The following is a 17,049-nucleotide window of genomic DNA, read 5'->3' on the forward strand; positions in this document are numbered from 1 at the left end:
AGACCAGTTTAGCCTGTGTCTCAGGAACAGATGAACACCTCCTACACTTTGTCACCGACGACGTGCCTTCCGGATCTTATAAATATTACAGCCTCATGTATGACGGGCTCATCAAGATACAGTTGACTTCTCAGTGCGTAAATTACTTTTATACCTGTGCAGAAAAAAATAATTTCTCTTTAAAACCCTTTCCCTACAACAACGAGTGAGATTCGTAGTAAGAAATTTGGGCCAAAAACAATAAGCACGAGTCTGACCCGTGGTACTTCCACACTTGATCAACCTTCTTAGTTAATTGTGGCCCGAGCAATCGGAAGTTAGCAGGTAGGAAAAGGGGTGAAAACATATTTCGATTTTTCTAGGAGCGGAGACGCTGATATTTACGTTTCGCAAACAACCACCAAACCCACCTACGAGCCAGAGTATTTCTGTCTTCGTTCAGCCACTTGTGGTGAAGATATCATTTTTATACCAAAAAGGTTCGATGCTACCGAAAATGAAGATTGATTAAATTTTTGAATAATTGATCATCCCCACACTTAGTCAAATTAATGAGTTCAGTCAACTGGCATAATATGAGTATCTATAGGGTTTTATTCTAATATCTTTACCAGCTTCAAGAGGCCTGTGGGGATCGGTGTATATGGTCATCCCTCTCACGATATTAGCAAATATTCCCTCTCAGTCTATCAGCTCCCTGTTCCCGCTGACGAAGGTGAAATCGAGAGTACATACGGAGCAGAAGCTACTTTGCACAAGGACCACACGCTTAAGGTGTGTAACTCTCATTGGTGTGATTTCTGTTATTTTATCAATCTCAATAATTGTAAACCTCATTGTTTCAGAAAGAAAGACCTTCATTTGCCGTGGCGCTGCTGTGGTCGTTAATTGATATTCTTTTTCAAGTTTTCTTTTTGTGAGCTGAATTAGATAGCACATATACGCTATGTTGGAATACGAGAATCAAATGTTCTTGGACATACTCCATGATGATGGTCTAGTTGTTTGTGCCAAGTAAGCAGTAATTGATACAAACATTTTGAATTGTGTGAGAAATTGGCTAGGAAATTTATATTATTTTATTTGCAGGGGGCTCGGAATTGAGACTGTTTTCATAAACATACTGAAAGTCTACTTGGATCCCGGTAATTTGGTTATTGTGCTCGGCACAAGTGACCATGAAGAATGCTACTTCATCAACAGACTAGAAAACATGGGTGTGAAATTTTTGCCTCGTGTCATCACAGCTCAGTTCCCGGCTAACGAGAGGTAATAGCAATGTGATTTTGGCTCTAGTTTAGTTTCCATAAACTACAACACAACATAATATTGGCTTATGCACTAACAAATAACTTCTGATTCTGTAACGCAGGGAGTTGATGTATCTAGATGGCGGTGTTCTCTTTATTTCGGGTAGAATATTCGTGGTTGACCTGTTGAAAAATCGTGTGCCATTGAAGTTGGTGACCGGAATACTGGTTTACAGAGCCCACAATATACTAAATTCGTTTCAGGAAGCCTTCGCCCTTCGCTTGTACAGGCAAAACAATAAGGTAGCGATCGCTAAAGCATGCAAGTAATTCAATTCCAAGTGCTCTAATATAAAATTACACTTTATAGACTGGATTTATCAAGGCATTCACCAATTCTGCGTTGGCATTCACTGTAGGATTTGCTCAAGTTGAAAGAGTGATGAAAAGTTTGTTCGTCAAACAGCTGTACCTTTGGCCTCGTTTTCACGCGCTCGTTAGCAACAGTCTATCAAAATCAAAGGTGGGTCATAGAATTGTCGGATAGCTCTTTATTTCTATATTAAGCTTCTTTTATCTGTTATTGCAGCCAGAAGTAATTGAAATTCATGCAAAACTCACACCAAAGATGTTAAATATACAAATTGCGCTTTTGGATGTCATGAACTACACTGTTAACGAATTGAAGAGGATTAACAAATATGTAAGCTTTACTTTTTTCATGGAGTGACAAAGTTTTCCGATTTTTTCAACTAACATCAACTCATTGCAGTTAGAACTGGAGGAGCTCACGGTTGAAAATGTAATCGCAAAAAAATTTCACAAGCTCCTACAGCATCAGCTGGACCCGATATGGCATCAACTTAGCTTTAAAACCAAACAACTTGTTGCCGATCTCAAAACCTTACGATCGCTTCTTGTGTAAGTGATTTGAAAAATTCGTAAATAATAGTATCGTTTACTATCACTACTTTAAAATTGTAAAGTATATCCTATCGCAGGTCCTTGAATCATGAGGATTCCGTTTCTTTTTACGCGACTTTGAATCGCCTACGCACTGCAGAATATGCAATGAATAGTAGCGGTTGGTTGCTACTAGATTGCGTTGAAAATCTGTTCATATCAGGAAAGCGGAGGGTTTACAATGAAAAAGATGGTAATTTGTGTGACAGAGATTTTTAGCAATTTGCTAATGCCTACCGTACAAATACCTAGTAATTATCGTAACTGTTGAAAAGTAAGGCTTCTTAATTTCTTTTAGAATTGAAACCGGAAGCGAGTCCTAAGTGGATCGCACTGTCAGAAATTCTACGCGAAATTCAAGACGATATTGACACGAATAAAACTGATCCGGATGAGCTGCGAAAGGTCCTAGTTTTGGTTCAGGACAAAATCACGTGCAACCAACTGAAAGGATACCTGACGATGGGCGCAGGGGAATATTTACTCTACAGAGCGATGTCAAAACTACAACCGAGCAAAATATCAAAACCAAAGTGAGAGCAACGTACCTAAATTGAACAATGGGTTGACAATTTTTATCATCGCTCTTAGTAACTACAATTTATTAAACACTGATTAACTTTCATCAAGTTTTGCATTTTTTTATCATCGCAGTGATCAAAATACAGATGCTTTCCCTGCATCCAATCTTCCACCCTCGTCCGAAGCGAACGAATCCACTGAGGATACTGTGGAAAAAGATAGTTACGTACTAACTCTCTCACAGAAGCCATCAAGCGCTGATTGCGCTGAGCAGTTTGAAGAGTGTTCACAGGTACAGTTGCTTCCTTTTAAATGACACTCGGTGCTTGACGTTCGTTTTAGTTGAATGTGCTTTCCCGATAGCTCGACGAATTGGATCTGTCTACAATATCGAAAGTTGCACCGCTGGTCGTTATACAATCATTGAAAAAAAATGGCGATCCAATGGCACTGCTTCAAACACTGTCCGAAATGATGCCAAGCTATGTGATTCTGTATTCTGCTGATATATCTGCCGTCAGACAGCTAGAGGTGAGTCATTAGGCACTGAATTATCTTGTTCATCGATCAAGTGGATAGATATTTTCTCATTTCGAACAACAGAACGTCTAAGCCTCATGTTTTCACAATCATCATTGTACAACAATTGAAATGAATGTAAAATGTTGCTATCCGTCTATTTCCTCTTTTTCAGGTATACCAAAGTAATAATCCTTCCATTAAGCTAAAAGTTTTTTTCTTGATTTACGGCGGTTCAGCGGAGGAACAAGCATATCTAACGTCATTGCGCAGGGAAAAGGAGTCCTTCAATATGCTCATCAATACAAAAGCTGTATGTTAGTCTCCAAACTGAGGCAGAGTTAATTTTACTCTATAATTTTTATCTATTTTTCCACTCTTAAGCATAAGAAAAATACAACACTTAACTTCTTTTTTCATTTCAGACAATGGTTGTGCCTGAGGATCAAGACGGCAAGACTGACGACTGCCAGACGTTGGTGAGAGGCACCAGTGGCCCGGTACCAGATGCCGAGAATACACGCAAAGGCGGTGTTCAAGAAGATGTTCCTAGAATGGTGGAGAAAATAATTGTAGACATGAGAGAATTCAGGAGCGAATTACCCGCGCTCATACACAAAAGGGGAATAGAGATTGAGCCAGTCACTCTTTTGGTGAGCTCCTTATTTAACGTTTACTATTTCTTTGCATAGTACAATCGACGATGAAAATTTGAGAAGCAAATAAAGTACAACTGGGACACATTTTTCACGTTTGTTACAGATCGGCGACTACATTTTATCACCAGAAATTTGCATTGAAAGAAAGAGTATATCAGATTTAATTGGTTCACTAAACTCTGGAAGGCTATATAATCAAGCAGTCGCTATGACTCGTCACTATGCCAAGCCCATGCTACTTATAGAGTTTGATCCGAACAAGCCATTTTGCTTCCAGGTTCGTTGCGTGTTATTAATTCTTATTAAAAAATGTAATAATTAATTTGTAGAGAAACTTTGTGTACAAATTCGATCATGAATATTGTACAATTTGTGCAATTTTACAGAACAACTATTTTCTCAGCGCGGATACAAAAAGCAGCGAAGTTACAGCGAAACTTCAATTGCTCACTCTGCATTTTCCAAAGTTAAAACTGATTTGGTCCCCCAGTCCAAGCGCCACGTCACAATTATTCGAAGAGCTTAAGGTGATTGAAAATACTTGCTATTCAGATTGTTCTGTATTCACAACTATTTTTTCATATTAAACAGAATTTCATTTCCTCAAATCATGGATGATATACATTCACAGAAGGACAGAGCACAGCCGGACGCGTTAAAGGCGGCACAAATTGGAGTAGAAGAAAACGTAGACGAAGAATTCATTGTTGATAAATATAACAAGATTCAAGATCTTGTGTCGAAACTCCCAGGGGTCAACTCGAAGAACATGAGAGCATTGCTGAATAAAGGAGAATCGCTGGATCATCTTATCACACTGTCTCAGGTGATTTATTTGCAAATTATATATCTTGACATTGGGTCCAATTCAAACGATGCTCTGTCCTTTATATATTGGTTTGTCAGACCAAGCTTTCACGTTTTCATTGTATTTTTATTTTCATTGCAGGCTGAGTTGGCTGAAATACTAGGTAATAGCGGAGATGCTCAACTTTTGTACGATGCATTACACAAGAGGAACGCATTGAAGGAAGAACAGTCCGCCAGTCGAAGTGGTCGAGGCGGATCAAAAGTTCGAGGGAGGGGATTATTTCGTAAAAAGAAATAGACCGATATCTAATTAAAACGAGTTTTTATTTTATATTTATTTATTTTATTAGTAAATTTCAATGTTTTATCGATTATAAGTTGTATCTTCGATCGGCGATACATGTAAATATATTTCTCAACTAATACATAAATTTAAATTACGTCATGTTCAGAATGTTTATTCACTTTTTACTTTTGTAAAATTAGTAATCCGCGTTTAACTTGGTAACAAGTTGTCTAAACACGTAATAATTCAATCTATTAGGATATTTTAATTTTTTTTTTTCTTGTTCGTAAAAAAGTAAACAAAGATCACTCATCACCTACTACAGCTTCTGAGGCTATTTCCGAATCCTCTGGATCCTTTCCCAATTCAACCGCGTGTAACAAGGCTTCCTTCAGTACTTCTTCCACGAGTGACATACCGTCCGGTGTCACTAATCCTTCAGTAATCTTTTTCACTTCCTCACTACACCAAATTAAACAATTTTCAATCATATTTCACTTTTTTTTTCTCAGTAGCATTATCCACATTATTTTTCGCCTTAAATACCTCAAAAACACTTTTTGGCAATCTTCTTGTTCGCGTAACTCCCGGCTTTCGATACGATTAACTCTGGCAAGAGCCGTAGATGCAACTTCGCAAGCTAGTTCAAGAATCCATTGTGCTGTACCCACACTATCCATCGACATTCGTTCCAAATTTGCCTGGGATATGAATTTCAAACCGACATTGTACCCCATAGCCCTACAGGTTCCATATCATTTCAGCTTACCTCATCATCACAGGCATTCAAAGCTTGGGCAACAATTTCTTTACCAACTCCACGTATGAGAGCTAGTTTTTCCTCGTCACTTGATGTGACAAAGTCGAATGAAAATTCTGCACCCTCTCCTGATTCGCGACCAGGGCAAACCTGGTTCATATCTATATTCAACTCCATAGCTGGACTCGCCTTCTGCCTCTCCGGCAAAAGCATATCAGTTCCTGTGAATCAAACAAGTCATATATCACAATAAATAATTTCATGGTGATTACAGGTTTTTCAGTTAGAATAATTATTTTTTGAAATCACCTGGCAGATAGTCGGTCGCAAGAGTGTAAAGACCGGACAAATACCGTTCCGCCATAAGAAGAGAGATTGTGTCACGATCATCCAATTTGTCAGCGACATTATCAAGCCACGGATCGATGCCTGGATATCCGGGATAAATGTAAGGACAGGGACCCGGACACTCCCCTTGTGGCATCGGAGCAGATAATTCAATAGCATGTTTCTAAACAACAGTGCAACATAAATGGGCTAAAAGTTACTCCAATTTTTCTAACTCTTGAAAGCCTGCATAATATTTTACTAACGACAAAGGCATCGGGTCCAGCCTCCATGTCTGGTTTTTCTCCAAAGAAGTATTGTCCACAGCGAGAGATAACTATTCGCCTTAATGGTTTCTCGAATAAAGTTGGAACCTGCTCAATCTTTTTCAACGTTTCTACCCCATCGACCAATTGCCTGTGAAAAGAAATGACTGGTTGAAACGGATAATCGCAACCAATTTAGCCAGACATTATCCATCTCACCCGAAGGCAACATAATAGTAGTCCATCCATGGATTGGCTTTCAAGGAAACAACGAATTGAGACCCATTGCTGTCCTTCCCGTTGTTTGCCATTGAAAGAACTCCGCGCCGATTGTGGGGTACGCAGTACGTTTCGTCAGGAATCACAGCACCATTTGTTGCTGTTCCACCACCTCCACGGATTAGTTCTACATCTGTTAAAAAATTTAAGTGTACATGCGGTCGTTGAACATATAAAATCTCTGTTACCTCCGCACTGCAGCCATCCATTTTCGACAATACGATGGACGATCGTATTTTTGTAATGTAAGCGGGTACCGTCCTTCGTGTGGCCTTGATCTCCAATACATAGATCTAAGAAATTCTTGCAAGTACGAGGCAGCAGATCTGAGAACAGCTGGATAAAATTTGCTTCTTAATTTAACTTCCTTTCAAGAAGATAATATGTTCTCACCACGAAAAGGAAAGAGCCTATCGTTTGATTGTTGATAGTGAATGTGAAGTAGACAAAATCCCTCTGAAATATTATATATACAACAGTTATTGCGTAAGTTCTGTGTGTGTTATTAGTTCAACGTATCAATGGAATTTAAAAACTTAAAAGCTTACTCCGGAGTTTTCTATATATTCTTGAAATTGTTGCGTTATGAGGTCTTGATAGTAACCCCCTGTTGTCGGTAAGCAAAATACGTAGCTTTCGCTTATGTAATCTGCAAAGTCTTTGTCGTTACCGATGTACTCGTTGTTTAAAAAAACCATTACCTGTCTGTTGGATAACCATACGCGATTTCCAATTCGCTGCGAATATTGAAAACATTATAGAACTAACTCTAATCTGTATTTAAAGAGTAAAACAAAAAAAAAAAAATACGTAATTCAGTAAGTTCAGCATCAATACCGGTTTCATTTTCTTCATGTATTCGTGCCAGTCAACCTGCAGCATCGCTCTTATTTCGGGTGTAGAAAATCGGAAGGGTAAATGATCGTGTAATTTATTAGCTATTAATCGGGCCTTTTGAAAATCTATCGTAGTCAAGAGGCCTGCGAGTTTTATCTCTATCTGTGGAACTTCCGCACGATTTAGAAACCGATCTCTGACAAACGGCTCATCGCCGAGACTGCTCGCTACGCGCTCCGTCCTCGGACATCGTCCGGAAATCGTGAAACCAGCCATAAATCAACTTTGATACTAATATTATATCATTCCAGCTAATCTGATTCAATGAAATAGCGCTAAAATGATATTTCAATCAGTGTCAGTCATTTTGTGCCGTTTGAACTATCCAAGATGGCCCCGCCGTTGTGCCAGGCCATTCACTATTGGGATATCTGGCAGAGGCGTGGCTTAAAAAATTGCACCTAGCGGTGAAAATATGCATTAGAGTGAATAAGTCACACTGTACATAAAAAAAATGTAAACAACTGTATTTTTATAAAATTGAATTTTGTTTTTGTAATTTTAAAATATAAAATGAAACTTTCATTGCAAGAAATTTGTAAATTTGAACATAAACAAGTACATAGTCCAAGTCAGCTGATGCGATTCAACCTACTCGCTTACAATTAGATGTCAGTCATTTTGTGCCATTTAAAACTATCCAAAATCACCCCACCAACGTGTCGGGCCATTCATTATTGGGCTATCTGGCAGAGGCGTGGCTTAAAAAATGGCATCTAGCGGTGAAAATATGTATTAGAGTAAGAACGTTACACTGTACATAAAAAAATGTTGACAAGTGTATTTTTATAAAAATGAATTTTGTTTTTGTAATTTTAAAATATAAAATGAAACTTTCATTACAAGAAATTTGTAAATTTGCACATAAACAAGTTCATAGTCCAAGTCAGCTGATGCGATTCGACCTACTCACTCACATGTTGAATATCGCCACCAGATAGCGTATCCAAGCGCTAGCGGTCCCATCGAGAAAAGAGGTGGTAAGGGTTGCACGTTCAGTGGGCTGCACACTGGAGTTTCGACACGACGCTTCACTTCGCGTAGAGCTCTGATGGAGTGAGGTGGATCGTCGAGTGTGTGGAGGTGAAGTGCATTCCAAACTTGTAGTCAAAGAGAATACAACTCAAACATTAATCACGTACATTTTTTTATTACATCACTATTTTGGCCACTCCTGATTTTAAAATATTTTTATAAGTTCCACTCTTAGACTAGTCCCACTAACGCATCCGAAATATTGAACGCCACCTATGAGAATTTCGTATTGTTAGTGACGGAAGATATTCGTATCAACTTGTGGCACTGGTTTGTGGCGAAACTGTTCTAGTCTCACACGGTGTAGTTCGTGGCGAGTAAATTTCATACAAATTTTCCACTTCGGATGAGAAAAACGGGTGGATTTTTCGCAGTGACTTTCAACAAACTTGTTGAGATAACGGAAAGCCTGCCGAAAGTTCAGTGAAATATTAGTGAAAGGTGCATAAATTTAAAGACACAGAGTTCTATTTGTTCTCCGGGACCGGTACAGTGGCCGTACGATTTAATTAAAATTAAATCGGGCACGTTTAAAGAATTACCAAATGAAATGGATATAAAATATAAGGTAAGCGAGATAAGTTTGTAACAATCTTTATTAGTCCACGTTTGTCTTCTGGCTTGTTAGTTATTATTGAAACTAACTGGGCCGTAATATCTAACCGGCAATATACGAGGCAAAATAATCGACATCGTCTTATGCCATACAAATAATTCAACAAGCATGCGAATTTATCACAATTCCGAAGCGTTGAGGTTAGCGGAATGCGCATCGCATGCAGCGCATTCTAACATTTCTAACCTCACTAATTTCGGTGCATACGTGAGGCAGGTTTCGCCACTTTAATTGTTCCCCGATTTCGAAAAACGTAAATATTCACAAACTCGTAATTCTGTTTCAGAGCGAGTATGAGTTTTTGGATATGTCGGGTTTAGACGACAGAACTAAATGCGAAATAATTATCGTTCTTAACTCCGGTACCGCCACGGAAGTATTACAGTTACCGTGGGATACTGGAGAGACAGAATACTACGGTGCAGAGGTCATATCGGAAGCTTTAGACACTAATCGAAGCTGGCAAACCTACGGTAAGAAGAAATTTGAGTTTTCGTTAAGGGGTACAGTGTACGCTAGATATATGACCCTGCCGCGGGGCCCGAGGAGAGAAAAATTCTCCGTAATGGCTAGTTGCTAAACGCTCCTACTGCACGGTAGGGGGCACTAGGGGGTGACAGTGCAGCGCAGTGGATGATGGGCACGCTGAGGTGGGGGATGAGCGCGTTGAGGTGGCCGACGAGCTCGCCGAGGTGGGGGATGAGCGCGTTTAGGTGGCCGATGAGCGCGCTGAGGTGGGGGATGCCGCATTTGAATTGCGACCGTGCGTGTGGAGGGGGGTACCCGCTCGCATTCGAATAACTTATACTCACTGGCCATTTATCTAGCGCCCACTGTATATACAAATAGACATTTGAAAAAGCAGGTGAATTCAGGAGACTCGAGAACCAACAGTCCAATTAGATTCGGGTTTGTTTTACTTGAAAGTATTTCGATTAAGTTTAATTTCCAGTATTCATTTTGTTAAAATTATCAAACAAGAAGCACTGTTATTTATAATAACGTAAAACATTTTGCTTGGCAATATGTTTAGCAATGCTTGCAACATCTCAAATAATTTCAATCAAATCACCCAAATCGATTCACTAAAAAAATAAAAACATAACTGAAGCCTAATCTACATACTTTTAAACGAAACAAACCCCAATAGAATTGGATAAAATGGTTCTCATGCTATAAATCTCCAAAATTTATCCACTTTTTCAACCCTGTAATTGAATAAACCACCTTCTTCTAATTACCTCTTTAAAATCCTTTATCTTGTATCTTCCAGACCCGGAACAGAGCCAAATGTCTTATGAAGGCGAGATGGTAACGTCAGGAGCGGCAGTCATGGCGCGGATGCCACAAATGGATATGCCTTATGCTCACACTCATCGTCAAATGATGACTCCAGTTTACACCGGAATGGTTCTCACGCAACCTAACATGTACGAAATGGGTCCAGAATTTAGCACACAGACTTACATGCAGGGTATGGGTTTCCCACATCCGTTATACCTCCAAGAAACTGAGATTCACGAGGTGCCGCTGGGCAGGGAGAACAGAAGACGAGGCCATCACCGCGGCCGAGGCAGCAAACGGGATGCCAGCAGCCGCTACATGGACTCGGGCAACGAAATAGGACCCGCTTACCACTCTGCTCAGGCTCAGTACCACAGAATGCAGAGAAACATGTGTTCCCCGACGATTTACTACCAGACGGAACACTCGAATCCTCAGCGACAGCGTTCTTACTACCCATCGACGACCCTCTATTCCCCGTCCTCACAGCACCCCGTTTATAACCAGGTTAGTCAGCACCCGGGAGCCGGTGCTCAGTACACGCAACACAGTTCTACGACTCCAGCATCTCGCTCGCGTCCGGAGTTGGCAAAGAGTTCGGTGCAAAAAGAGGATCCCGTCCCTCGCCCAAATGCCAGTAACTATGGTCCGCCACCTCTAAGTATTCAGAAAAAGCCAGAGCCGATAAACCCCCCTCAAACAAATATAGACTGTGTCACAACCGTGATCGTTAATAACAGTGCGAGCAAGCAGAAGCTTGATAACAGCGTCGCTACTGACTCTGTCTCCAGTAGCAATAACAGTTTTAATAATAGTAATAATAATAATTGTTCTAGTAGTACTATTAGTAGTATCAATAGTAGGTACAGTAACAATAATAAGACTATCAATAATAATAACAACAACAACAAAGTGCCTCCTGTGAACATGACGATAGAGCACAATATCGTCGCTACGGTTAATAAGAGTTGCGAACTTTCAGAGAAAACTGATGTACCGTATGTCAATATTAACAGCAGTATTCAAGTCAAACAAAAGACGGAGAATAACGTCGAGTTCAGGAAGGATACAGTCTCCCTTAATCAGACAAATGTTCCCAAAACTACGGTCAAACCAGAACCAGTTGCAAAAATTGATGAACCACAAGAGGAGAGTGTAAAAATTAGTGTTCAGGCAGTTGAAAAACAAAAGGAAAGTGTTCCAACACCACAGTTGCTGATAACTCCTGTTACTCGCGCAGCACCGGAATCCAGTCCATCTTGGGCTAGTATTTTGAAAAAAACAAATAACGAACCCTTTCCTTCTGGCATAACAAACGGCAAACCTACAGCACGCATTTGTCCAATGTGCGTTGATGTTGCATCAGATTGTGAAGCTACGCTAAAAACGAATTTTTCGCCCAACGAAGCACCTGGAACTCGACAATTACATGGAAAGCCTAGAGCCTTTCCGGCACTCGAACCTGTCAACCATGCAACGACAGCCTCAAATCGAACTGAGGTGCAGAAAGAGTGTAATAATTCTTCAAACAAGTTTAATGACCTTGATGCATTCAAAACAGGAGGTAAGATTCTATCTTGTCTCAAATGTTGCTAGATTTCACTGTAATGGAAAAAATTTTCCTAGAGATCTGAGCAAATCAAATACTAGTTTTTTTTTTCTTTTCAGAGTTCTTATCAAAATATCAAATGAGGAAACAAACTGTCAGTCTTTTACCTCGAGGGCTGATCAATCGAAACAATTACTGTTACATCAACAGCATACTGCAGGCACTCCTTGCTTGCCCACCGTTCTATAATCTCCTCATGGCTATGCCTTATTCCAAGAATACTGCACGTAATAGTACCTCCAACAATTTGATAACCAATATGTGCGTATATTATTTTATTCTTCACACTGTAGTAATTCATAATTTGAATAGATGTTTAAACCATTTACGAATGTATACTCAATCGAAAATTCTTTTCGCAGGATTCGATTTGTACATGAATTCTCTCCGCTAGCAGCTGGGGCTCGATTGCCAAGGAAAGACAAAACACATAAATGTGCCGATGAAACTGTCGTTAATGTACAATCTGGCATTGCCTTTGAGCCTACTTATGTCTACACTATGTTAAAGAATACGTCGTGTGCTAGTGTGTTTTCTGTCGAAGGCAGGCAGGAAGATGCCGAAGAATTTCTCTCTTGTCTGCTTAATGGCATTAGTGATGAAATGCTTGAAGTATGTAATTTATATTTTTTTTATACAAAGCAAAACAGTTCTTTTCTTTATGAATATTTACTGAACCAGTGTCTTTCATTTTTTCAGATGATGAAATTGGGAAGCAATGAAACTACTCCCACTACCACTGAGAACGAATTTCTTCAAACAAATCAGGGCGATCAGGAAGAGTGGAAAGTATGTATGATGATAATCATTTATTTTTAGTTCCGTTTCAAACGTTGCGTGCATTTTATTTCCTTAACACGTGGGATTTATTATAACTAATTGGTCAATTGAAATTTATCTCATTGCTGCATTGATATTGTTCTAGATCATGGGACCAAAGAATAAAGGATCCATCACACGATGTACAGAATTCGGACGAACACCTTTATCAGATATATTCCGCGGGCAATTGAGATACAGGGTATCCCGGGCAGGAGAACAGCCGACGGATAATGTTCAGCCTTTCTTCACTTTGCAGTTGGACATTGAGGTATTTTCAGAAACAATGAAACGCCTTTTTTTAACCGATCAAAAGTTTGGGCGCAATATTTGGTATAATAATTGTTTTTGAATCTTTCAGAAAGCTGAATCTGTAAAAGGAGCTCTGGAAATATTAGTCGGCCGAGATCAGCTCGAGGGAATGACGTGTAGCAAAACAAAACGGGAGATCGAAGCATGGAAGCAAGTCACCCTCGAGGAGCTTCCGGTGATTTTAATTCTCCATCTCAAGTGGTTTGACTACAAACTAGATGGATGTTCGAAGATTTTAAAGAGCGTAGAGTTTCCGATTGACCTCAAAATAGACAGCAGTAAGTCAGAGAGTGTAATTTTGTGATGTTTACTTGTTTTCAGAAAATTCAAAACAACTGATCAATCATTTCTCTTCAATGTTTCAGAAATTCTGTCGTCAAATGCATCTAAAAAACTTTCGCCTAAACAAAAACAATACAAATTATTTGCCGTGACATATCACGATGGAAAAGAAGCCACTAAAGGGCATTACGTCACGGATGCTTTTCACGTTGGTTACGGAGGCTGGGTGAGGTACGACGATAGCTCACTTAGGGGAGTCTCAGAACGTAATGTGTTGAACCCGCTGCCGCCCAGAGTACCGTATCTTTTATATTACAGAAGATTGGATACCATCGGTAATAACCAGCTTAACAACGACAGGATTCGTTAAGTAGTTGATAAGAAATTTAGTAGATAAAACTGCATCTTTTTCTATAGTTTCTATATACATATATAAATTTCAACATTTTTTCACCATACAATTTATATTTAGCTATGAAAATTTATCAAATGACTCGTTACTAGATATTATAAAAATTGCCTTAATTTTTCTCTACAATGATAGTAATAATCATGATGATAATAATATTTGATGTATAATTTATCAGATTCTTAAATGAAATATTAAGAAAATTAATGGAAATAATTTTGATTACTTTTGCGACGTCTTCAATAATTTTATAATGAAAAATCGCAGTTTTCAGAATGTAAAAATTTTATGAGGAAAGTTAATAAACAATGCGGGAATCTGATATGACATTGGAGCGATACTTTACCTCTGAATTTTTCACTGAATTAATGCCAATTATTCCCTCTGGTTTTCTCATTTTTTATTTTGAGTTCAAATTGTTTGTATTTGTGTTTTACATCTCTTAACATGTTTGATAGATCAGCAAACAAAAAAACAATAATAATAATAATAATAGTAGTAATATTGGAACAACTCCATTGTACAGTCGTTTATTTTAAGGGGGGGGGGGTTCTTTTCATTTCAACCCTTCTATTTTATTAATAATTTAATTATATCTGATCTCTAAGATATCGTCTATATGTCTATTTTAATCAAACAGGGAATGAAAATCTTGTTTGTAATTCGACCGTAAAATGTGGCTTCCATCATTAAGAATCAACTAATAGGTGTTTAACACAAGATCCGCATTAATTGTTAGGCAGCAAGATTTTTTCTCCTGGCTTAAAAGCTGGCATTCCTAAATACGGGCAGCTCGCACAACGGAAAGCATCTCCCAAATAACACTGAAATAATGTAATGAAATAAAATTTGACCTATGAAAGAACAAGCAAAAATACTTTTACTGTAATTAGATGTACAAATACACATACGCTTCCACAGGAAGATTTTTCCACTTTCTGCGTGACAGTTTCTCCCGATAATTCCTCGGCTAATCCACAACTGCAATCTTTACATGCCTTCCGCTTCCCAGTTGTAGCGCAAACTAAAATTTAAAAAAAACGCAATGAATTCAGCAGTTTATAAAATTATACAAATTAATTTAGCTTTTAATAATACGAATATTTTCTTTATGATCTAATCCTTAGGTTGTTAATTCTTGATGATTCTTTGTGGTTCAAGCCAACCCGGGTGAATCAATATGCAATTCAATTACCCTTAAGGGAAGCTACTTGTGGTTTTTGAATATCACTTTCATCCAAAAGAGTATCCTCATCTATTAAATCTTCCTCTACCGCATCATCCAGTTTCCATACATTTACAGCGGATTTAGCCAATGGAAGGGCCATCGAGGAACCTACCTGCCAATAGAAAATATGCAATAACTTTGTTAGATTATAAATCATACATTTCCAAAATTTTATAACGCAATCGATATCTATGGAAGAAATCTGTCATGTCACAAACTTGCCTCGAATTGTGGTTTCTTGCCTATAATTTGGCATACTTTGACCTCATCTACGTTATATTGTTCAGAGAGAGTTTTTCGAAGTTCGAATGAGACTGCGGAAGCTTTGCAGTCTGGAGATTGTAGGAGGAATCCATTTAGTTTGAATCTTAAAATCAGTTCCGCACATGTCCCGAGATTTTGATGACCGGATTGCGTTACGACCGGCTCCTGAATAACAATCTTTCCACCAGGTGATAAAATGCGGAGTGCCTCAGCGAGGAGGATATTATTATGGATAATTGGATGCAGAAATCCTGATAAAATTGTGTCGACGGAAGAGGCGTCGTGATTTGCTGCAATAAGGTTATAACGACAATAATTCATGATCATGAGACTGGAGAACTTCATCACTGCAATAGTTGTTCAAACTTACATTTTATGATCTGATTCGAATTCTCCAGTGAAACGCTACCAGAGTTTCCAACCTTAGATTTGGTCTGTGAAACAAACTCCTGCAATTCTTCAAGCGGTGTTCCAGGACACCATATTATTAAAACCTTGTTACCTTCGGTTACAAAATTTTCCATCTTCCTCCGTATACCTGGTCGAGAGTGAATGACAACGTGATTTATGTATTTAAATATGGATTGGAACAACACTCACTGTACTCAATGACTGACAGAAGCACACGTTTATCGTCTGACTTCGAGCTTCGACTCGATTGCGTGTTAAGCCTAGATTTCATGGGCAGCAAAACGCAGAGTGTGGACACTTTATTGTTTCATGGACGTCGTCGGTTTGACGTAAAGTTGGCCAAGCAACTTAAACTTTTTTCAATTTCGACTATACCAATCGTTTGGTAGTCGATTGGTGGTGATTGGTAGCCTAATCAAATCATTTGGTAGTCAATTTATATCAAATAAACAAATCGAGGCGCTCGGTTAGCCGGATTTTTTTAATTTTCACTTCAGTTAAACTCGACAGGAGCTTTAATCGACGCGCAATCATTTGACGATCACGATAAACTTGATAAGAACGATTAGTGGTCCACCATTTGGCTGGAAAGCCCAAAAAACTGAATGGGAAAATAAACTGCGCGCTTTTTCCTCAGATCTGGTGAATTTCTCCTGGAGCTGTGGGAGCTTTCCAAACAAACGCGGTGGTTTCCACGATCGTGTATCCGTCCGTTGACAGCGTCTCCGTACCGCGATGTGATGCCGCATTTCAAAACTCCTTCCCGGTTTTGAACGAAATTTTCATCGTTTTTTGGCGATTGTAAGTTTGTGATATCGAATTTCCGACATTAGATAGTAATTACTTGATCAATAATCAATTGTCAGGTTAGGATTTACTTAGCCTGTGTGTATTTACCGACTTGCAGCGTTACCGACTTGTCGGCGATACAAGAAATTAACAATGAGAATAAATTTCTTCCAAAATTCGTAGCGGAACAGTGATTTAATCGAAGTACAGGTACCCGAGAAACGAACATATACATAGATCAGAAATAATAATAGATCTGATGTAATAATGATGCAGAGACCAAAAAGTATATATGTATATGCGGTCCATGTACGTTATTAATATATATGATCCATTTGCAATTGATACGTGATGCATACTGTAAATTTTATAATTTTCCAGGAGACAAACTGTGTTACCTACAACAATACGTCTATAATATGAACACATTATATATTTATTCGACACGTACTC

The 17,049-nt window shown here is 38.8% G+C and overlaps 4 protein-coding genes across 7 annotated transcripts; 2 read left to right on the forward strand and 2 right to left on the reverse strand.

The window, feature by feature from the left end:
* The first annotated feature begins 635 nt into the window (after positions 1-635).
* Positions 636-5,163, forward strand: LOC107223689 (DNA repair endonuclease XPF). 4 transcript variants are annotated; one of them, XM_015663456.2, is made up of 17 exons: positions 636-774; positions 846-1,014; positions 1,090-1,269; positions 1,373-1,553; positions 1,621-1,773; positions 1,840-1,953; positions 2,023-2,171; positions 2,252-2,406; positions 2,512-2,746; positions 2,868-3,027; positions 3,099-3,266; positions 3,430-3,567; positions 3,680-3,907; positions 4,017-4,190; positions 4,300-4,440; positions 4,545-4,739; positions 4,863-5,163. In XM_015663456.2, exons 2-17 carry the CDS (start codon positions 947-949, stop codon positions 5,019-5,021), a joined length of 2,598 nt encoding a protein of 865 aa, XP_015518942.1. In that variant the 5' UTR covers positions 636-774; positions 846-946; the 3' UTR covers positions 5,022-5,163. The 4 variants fall into 4 exon arrangements, with proteins under 4 accessions (XP_015518942.1, XP_046594724.1, XP_046594726.1 ...); XM_046738768.1 differs by lacking the exon at positions 4,863-5,163 and having other exon boundaries at positions 4,505-4,595; XM_046738770.1 differs by lacking the exon at positions 4,863-5,163 and having other exon boundaries at positions 4,317-4,440; positions 4,505-4,595.
* On the reverse strand, positions 5,124-7,658 carry LOC107223677. The gene is made up of 10 exons (XM_015663441.2): positions 7,479-7,658; positions 7,190-7,378; positions 7,035-7,097; positions 6,830-6,977; positions 6,582-6,774; positions 6,363-6,513; positions 6,079-6,280; positions 5,779-5,990; positions 5,556-5,710; positions 5,124-5,471 (listed from the first exon to the last, which is right to left on the reverse strand). Exons 1-10 carry the CDS (start codon positions 7,521-7,523, stop codon positions 5,315-5,317), a joined length of 1,515 nt encoding a protein of 504 aa, XP_015518927.2. The 5' UTR covers positions 7,524-7,658; the 3' UTR covers positions 5,124-5,314.
* An 896-nt stretch (positions 7,659-8,554) lies between these two features.
* On the forward strand, positions 8,555-14,406 carry LOC107223688 (ubiquitin carboxyl-terminal hydrolase 10). The gene is made up of 9 exons (XM_015663455.2): positions 8,555-9,141; positions 9,476-9,662; positions 10,463-12,037; positions 12,142-12,343; positions 12,445-12,694; positions 12,782-12,871; positions 13,008-13,172; positions 13,263-13,491; positions 13,579-14,406. The coding sequence occupies exons 1-9, from the start codon at positions 9,124-9,126 to the stop codon at positions 13,863-13,865; spliced, it is 3,003 nt and encodes a 1,000-aa protein (XP_015518941.1). The 5' UTR covers positions 8,555-9,123; the 3' UTR covers positions 13,866-14,406.
* A 31-nt stretch (positions 14,407-14,437) lies between these two features.
* LOC107223682 (anamorsin homolog) lies at positions 14,438-16,047 on the reverse strand. The gene is made up of 5 exons (XM_015663446.2): positions 15,767-16,047; positions 15,355-15,686; positions 15,100-15,244; positions 14,816-14,928; positions 14,438-14,728 (listed from the first exon to the last, which is right to left on the reverse strand). The coding sequence occupies exons 1-5, from the start codon at positions 15,918-15,920 to the stop codon at positions 14,633-14,635; spliced, it is 840 nt and encodes a 279-aa protein (XP_015518932.2). The 5' UTR covers positions 15,921-16,047; the 3' UTR covers positions 14,438-14,632.
* Positions 16,048-17,049: the final 1,002 nt, after the last annotated feature.

The sequence above is a fragment of the Neodiprion lecontei genome, chromosome 4, assembly GCF_021901455.1.
Source record: "Neodiprion lecontei isolate iyNeoLeco1 chromosome 4, iyNeoLeco1.1, whole genome shotgun sequence".
NCBI classification, from domain to species: Eukaryota; Metazoa; Arthropoda; class Insecta; order Hymenoptera; family Diprionidae; genus Neodiprion; species Neodiprion lecontei.

Excerpts from the sequence above, each read along its gene's own strand:
- LOC107223677 (XM_015663441.2), bottom strand. The coding sequence starts at position 7,523 with ATGCTGCAGGTTGACTGGCACGAATACATGAAGAAAATGAAACCG. Across the intron at positions 6,281-6,362 it reads CTGGACCCGATGCCTTTGTC|AAACATGCTATTGAATTATC; the intron begins GTTAGTAAAATA and ends ACTGTTGTTTAG. Across the intron at positions 5,991-6,078 it reads TGCGACCGACTATCTGCCAG|GAACTGATATGCTTTTGCCG; the intron begins GTGATTTCAAAA and ends TTTGATTCACAG.
- LOC107223688 (XM_015663455.2), top strand. Across the intron at positions 12,872-13,007 it reads GCGATCAGGAAGAGTGGAAA|ATCATGGGACCAAAGAATAA; the intron begins GTATGTATGATG and ends ATATTGTTCTAG. Across the intron at positions 13,173-13,262 it reads CTTTGCAGTTGGACATTGAG|AAAGCTGAATCTGTAAAAGG; the intron begins GTATTTTCAGAA and ends TGAATCTTTCAG.
- LOC107223689 (XM_015663456.2), top strand. The coding sequence starts at position 947 with ATGTTGGAATACGAGAATCAAATGTTCTTGGACATACTCCATGATGAT. Across the intron at positions 2,172-2,251 it reads ACCTTACGATCGCTTCTTGT|GTCCTTGAATCATGAGGATT; the intron begins GTAAGTGATTTG and ends ATCCTATCGCAG. Across the intron at positions 3,908-4,016 it reads TTGAGCCAGTCACTCTTTTG|ATCGGCGACTACATTTTATC; the intron begins GTGAGCTCCTTA and ends CGTTTGTTACAG.
- LOC107223682 (XM_015663446.2), bottom strand. The coding sequence starts at position 15,920 with ATGGAAAATTTTGTAACCGAAGGTAACAAGGTTTTAATAATATGGTGT. Across the intron at positions 14,929-15,099 it reads ACAAGTAGCTTCCCTTAAGG|TTTGCGCTACAACTGGGAAG; the intron begins GTAATTGAATTG and ends TTTAAATTTTAG. Across the intron at positions 14,729-14,815 it reads AAAAATCTTCCTGTGGAAGC|TGTTATTTGGGAGATGCTTT; the intron begins GTATGTGTATTT and ends ACATTATTTCAG.